Source organism: Salarias fasciatus, chromosome 15 (genome assembly GCF_902148845.1).
Source record: "Salarias fasciatus chromosome 15, fSalaFa1.1, whole genome shotgun sequence".
NCBI lineage: Eukaryota > Metazoa > Chordata > Actinopteri > Blenniiformes > Blenniidae > Salarias > Salarias fasciatus.
In genome coordinates this window covers 26,026,627-26,031,793 of record NC_043759.1, presented here as the reverse complement: position 1 = coordinate 26,031,793, position 5,167 = coordinate 26,026,627, and the positions used below count along the sequence as shown (strand labels likewise).

The following is a 5,167-nucleotide window of genomic DNA, read 5'->3' as shown; positions in this document are numbered from 1 at the left end:
TGGCTGGAGATAGAGGAGTGCCACTAGCGAAGCCCGTAGGCAGGCACGCCCTTACTCGTAGAACTGGAGTTACATCCAGTAACTACTAATTCCGGGGCTTTCATTAGTAAAGTCGGTTTATAAACGCCCTGATGAAAGATTAAAAGACCTGATGTTAAAGGAAAATGCGTTATTAGCAGCAGCATCATAGGGATAGAGTGTAATATGACGTTAGCAAGCGTGATTTTCGACAAATTTAAGGTAAAGGCATTTAACGGTCTTACCTCCTCTCCAGAAAGAAAAAACTTTTCACTTGGAGCCTCAGTCTGATTGACAAACTAGTCTGCATAGCAGCTAATGTTATGGGTCCCAAAGTATTGTGACCACTGTGACAAAGAGTTTATGGTCCGTTGTCTCTCGTCTGGAAAACACAGGAAAATTGTTTACAGAAGTGAAGACACGAACCGCTTGCGTTTCTTCCCAAAACTCCTCTGATTTATTAAACACAATCATGAAATCAATAACCTAAATCATCACATTTGTCTATTTCAGTGTACTTTTGTTACTAATTCACAGTATTTAGTCCGTCCAGAATATGTTTCTTTTAACAATCACTTTTCAGTTCCGTCGCAAACATCAAACAGTATTTGTTCAATCATCTTCGAGTATCCATACAAGTTTCACCACTACCAGAAAATGGTATTAAATGTAGTGTAATATTACAGTTAATTCACACAAATATTCTGTATTTGAGGTTTTGACTCTCTTTACATTGAACACGCTGCACAGAAGAAGCACAAATAAACCCAAATGATCAGTTAACTAAATTTCCACAAAAATATAACATTAAATCTTTCAACACACAGTATCTTTGCAATAAATCTGAACAATAATATATTTACAATAGCACAAAAACAACATATTTACACAGTGGTCAAGTAATCAGGGTCCCAGCATAACAAATACTAATTTAATGTAACAGAGTATAAGTTTTCTTTAAGTGCATCAAGTCCTAGAATTATAAAGTAGGAGCATGACACCTCATGTTAAAAAATGGCATGGTGCATACATTCACCCCCGTTGTTGAGCTGCGAGCTGTCTCCACTCATTCATTCATTCATTCAATCAATTAACTTTGAGAAAAACATGCGCAAAACACATCTGACTCGCGCTATAAGAGACTTAAGTTTCTATTTTGATTCTGTGTGATTTTCACAGCCACTGACCTGGAAAACACAGGAACAGTGTTTACAGAAGTGAAGACACGAACCACTTGCGTTTCTTCCCAAAACTCCTCTGAGGAGGCGGGCAGGGGCCGCACCAAGAGGAACCTGGTCGGAACAACGCCATCCGCACATTGGTTCCGCTCTTCATCTTTCAAATAAACTGAGTCCAGATCACAATAAATCTCAAATTAATTACATTGAAAGCACTGATGATGCAGTGATTTGATATAAACAAAACAAAATGATAATTTAATTGCAAAAATGTAATCGCATATTTTGAGTGCATCACACTAGCGATTTGTCGTCTGTCGCGCCAACACTGACCTTGCGATTTGATTGGCGCTGGAAAAGATGGACTTCGCTACATGATTAGGCTGTCAAATTATGGACGTAAAGAATTGATTGGACTGTGAAAGATGATCCGCATAACATGATAAGCTTTCAAAAGATGGACTTGGCTCTGTGATTTGCTCAGCAAATACGGATCAGAGGCTCTCAGGTGGAGCTATCGAAGGACACCGCACAGCTCTTCCAGCTGAGAAAAAAAAAATTTCCCTCAATAATAGAGGCAACGAAGGTTTCAAACTGGATCACACTGGTTCACATCGGACGAAGGGCACTTTCACCCCATCCCTGTGAAATCTGTAAAAATGTTTCATGTGATGACAAAGGTCACTATTTCGTCCAACTGGAGGCTCATGGTAGGAACCTGCCAGGAACTCTGGAGAACAACTCATCATTTGAATGAAACATTGGAAGTCAGAAAAACTGCTGCTACCACAATGGCACTGGCCCACTGGCTGTTCACACTCAGGCCAGGCTGTGGCCGCAGCTCCAGCAGGTACTCTCCCACTTCATCCACACGGTCCACTCCTGCCATCTTGAAACGTGAAAAGTGAAACTTAGGTTGGCAACTGTTGCTCCTTCTCCTTCCATAAGTTCCCCAGAACTTGGGATTCACAGCAGAGTTCAACTTCCCACCACACATGGAGCCTGTTCTCTCCGTCAGTGATATAAAAGCATCCACATTTTTGTTTGTAGCAGTGAACAGTGGCTCTTGAGGTTTTCCAGCAGACGACTGATCTTGATGAATTCCATTAAGAAGTTGAGCAGCGCTTTCCGAAACCTGGGATTGAACCAGGGACCTTTAAATCTTCAGGCTGACGCTCTCCCAGTTGAGCTATTTCAGCTCAGAAAAAAAAATATACCCTTCACAAAAAAAAAAAAAAAGCAGAACATTGGACAGCAGAATCCACGCAAAGTCAGATGAAGATCAGCAAATAGTGCATGAAGATTTTTGTGACCATAGTTCTGAGGGGAGTCCTGTCATTTACACCAGGGCATCTCAACCCTGGTCCTCGAGGCCCGCTCCACCCACTGAGCTGTCCACATTTTTCCAACGGCTTTTCCAGATGAAAGAAAAAAGACATTCCCAGTGGAACTGACAGCATGAAGGTTTGAGACAGGATCAGACTGGCCTACATTGGACTGAGTCAAGCTTCCTCTTTTCTCTTTTCCCGGAATGACTTTGGGCAACGACTTATCCTTTGATTCAAACACTCAACAACTCTATACCCGAACTCTCTGCCATCATTTGTCACTTCTTGAAAAGTCAGCAACATGCCTGCTGACAGTGATCTTGACCTATTCTAAAGCCCACAGGTCAGTTTTCTGAAAAGTCCTCTTTCTAATGAAAAGCTGCAAAGGAGCGGATTGGCTTACAGCGGACTTACGTTTGGGGCTTCAACTACTCGAGAAGACCTTTCATGGACTTAGTTTAATGTTTTTGTGACAAAGGTAACTGTCACCTTGAAGTGGAGGGACCTGCCAGTAACTGAAGAGAACAGGTCACACCTTGAAAGGAAGCCCAAACACGGCTGTAGAACCACTTTCTTTCGCCATCTGTGGAACACAGTTTCCAAGAGCGATTCAGACAACCGAATCCAGGCTTCTCGAACTGATACAATGTGCGATGACTGGAAAGACCTCCTTCAAGCCAGATTTGAACCGGCGACCTAAGGATTTTAATGCTATACACTGAAAAGACCGGATTTGAACCAGCGACTCTGTTTAATCAGTGATGTGAAGCCAGCAGCCTGGAAATAACATATTACCTAAAGGGAGACTGAATCCGGACTGTGGACGTTTAGTCCAACATTTTATTAAGACTTCTATAAATTGTCTTTAATTTTGTTCAGTGTATTATTGTTTGATTCCCTCCAGCCTGGTCACTACTGCAGCCAATAAACAGCAGATTTCTGTTCATCTTTCTCTGCCGTGATGACGGCCAACATCTGAAAGAAGAGCTCTGAAAGCGCCTGCGAGCGGTGCGTGTAAATACACATGATCACACATCAGACACCTCATTCTTTTCCTGTTCAGCTTTCTGGACGGTTGGTTTCGTGAAGAAACAAGGATGAGAACCCAGAGCCCTGTATCACTCTGTTTCCTCAGTACTGATTAAAAGCGTGGACTGCCCACACAGAAGATCGGTTGGTGCGTCGTTTCCCTTCATTCAGCTGAGACTAAAGAATCTACGATTAAGTGTGAATTCACCTCAACACTCTGAACAGAACCTGGTGAGGCTCCGGGTACTGAGTCCATCAGTGTTAAAAAGAGCTTCACTTCCAGCCTGTCAGCAGACTGACAGACTCAGACTCTCAGTCAGACTCTCCTTCAATCAGTCCAGCTGAGACCAGACTGGTCCAATCAGGACCCGCTGGCCTGAACATAAAGACAAACATCAAACTGTGATCAGAAGAGTCCTGTCCTCATCGTCTCCACTGCTGCTGACAAAGACTTGAGGAGGTTAGAAAACGTCCTGAAACTTAAACTGACCACATATTTACAAAGTGTTGGAGGCTCCGTCTGTGAGCCCTGCTGAACTCCACTGATGTTCTCTGATCTCTGATTGGTGCTGACAGGACTGCTGTCAGAGACAGAGACCGTCCTTCCTACAGAGGACACAGACTCACTGAAGAACCAGAGGACCAGAGTGTAAATCCAGCATAGAGAGGTTGAGAGAATGTGGTGTTGAAGGTGTGGAGGTGGATCAGAGAGTCAGAGGAGACTCTGAAGAAGGACAGAGAGCCAGCAGGACAGTCCATATACACTCCTACTCTACCAGAGGAGGAGGAGGAGGAGATGGATGTTTGTCTGTCATTGTGACAGACACAGTAACCTTGATCAGAGCAGTTCAGACTCCAGGACTGATCATTACATCCAAACACACATTCATTCCAACCTCCTCTCCTCCTGATTCCTCTGTAACTCACTGATATATAAACCTTTCCGCTCCACTCGACCTCCCAGTAACATCGACCAATCAGATCATTTCTACACAGCAGCTGAGGCCAGCCTTCAAATCTGTGTGGATGATCAGGATACGGCAGATTTTCCTCCACACGTGTCACCTTCCTGTTGTTGTTGGACAGTTTGAGGTTTCTGTTCATTGAGTTTGTGTCCAGTTCAAGTTGAGAGAAATCTGATGGAGAGAAAGAGAGAAAAGTCATCCTCTGACACATGTGATGGATTTCTTCTCTCTGGACTTCCTGACATGTTGTTCATTCAGAGAAAGTTTCATGAGGAAACTTGTTGTCAGACTTCTCTTGTCAGTAATGTTTGAATGAATCAAAACCTTTGATTGAAAGACAAACAGACACTGTTTGGTCCTCATCAGTCCAACTTACACTTCCTGGGACCAGGTTTTAACCTCTGCTCTCCACCATTGTACACCCTGCAGGAAGAAAGACAGTCAGAAGGGTTTTCTCTCCAACAGGAGTCCTAACTGCTGCTCAACATGAAGCAGAGCTCCTCAGAAACAGGCTGAAAGAGCTCTGAGTCCACACTCTGGGACTGTTTCACTCAGGACAGCAGTCAGCTCTGGATGGATGGATGAAGAAGATGAAGTGATGAATGAAGCCTCCTCTGATGTTTCAGCTCACACTGACTCATTTCAAAGG

General features: G+C 43.5%; 1 protein-coding gene across 1 annotated transcript; it reads right to left on the bottom strand.

Annotated features, from left to right (window-relative positions):
- Positions 1 to 461: 461 nt before the first annotated feature.
- LOC115401692 (stonustoxin subunit beta-like) lies at positions 462 to 4,917 on the bottom strand. Its single transcript, XM_030109985.1, has one exon. It carries the CDS (start codon positions 4,727 to 4,729, stop codon positions 4,160 to 4,162), a length of 570 nt encoding a protein of 189 aa, XP_029965845.1. The 5' UTR covers positions 4,730 to 4,917; the 3' UTR covers positions 462 to 4,159.
- Between the last annotated feature and the right edge of the window lie 250 nt (positions 4,918 to 5,167).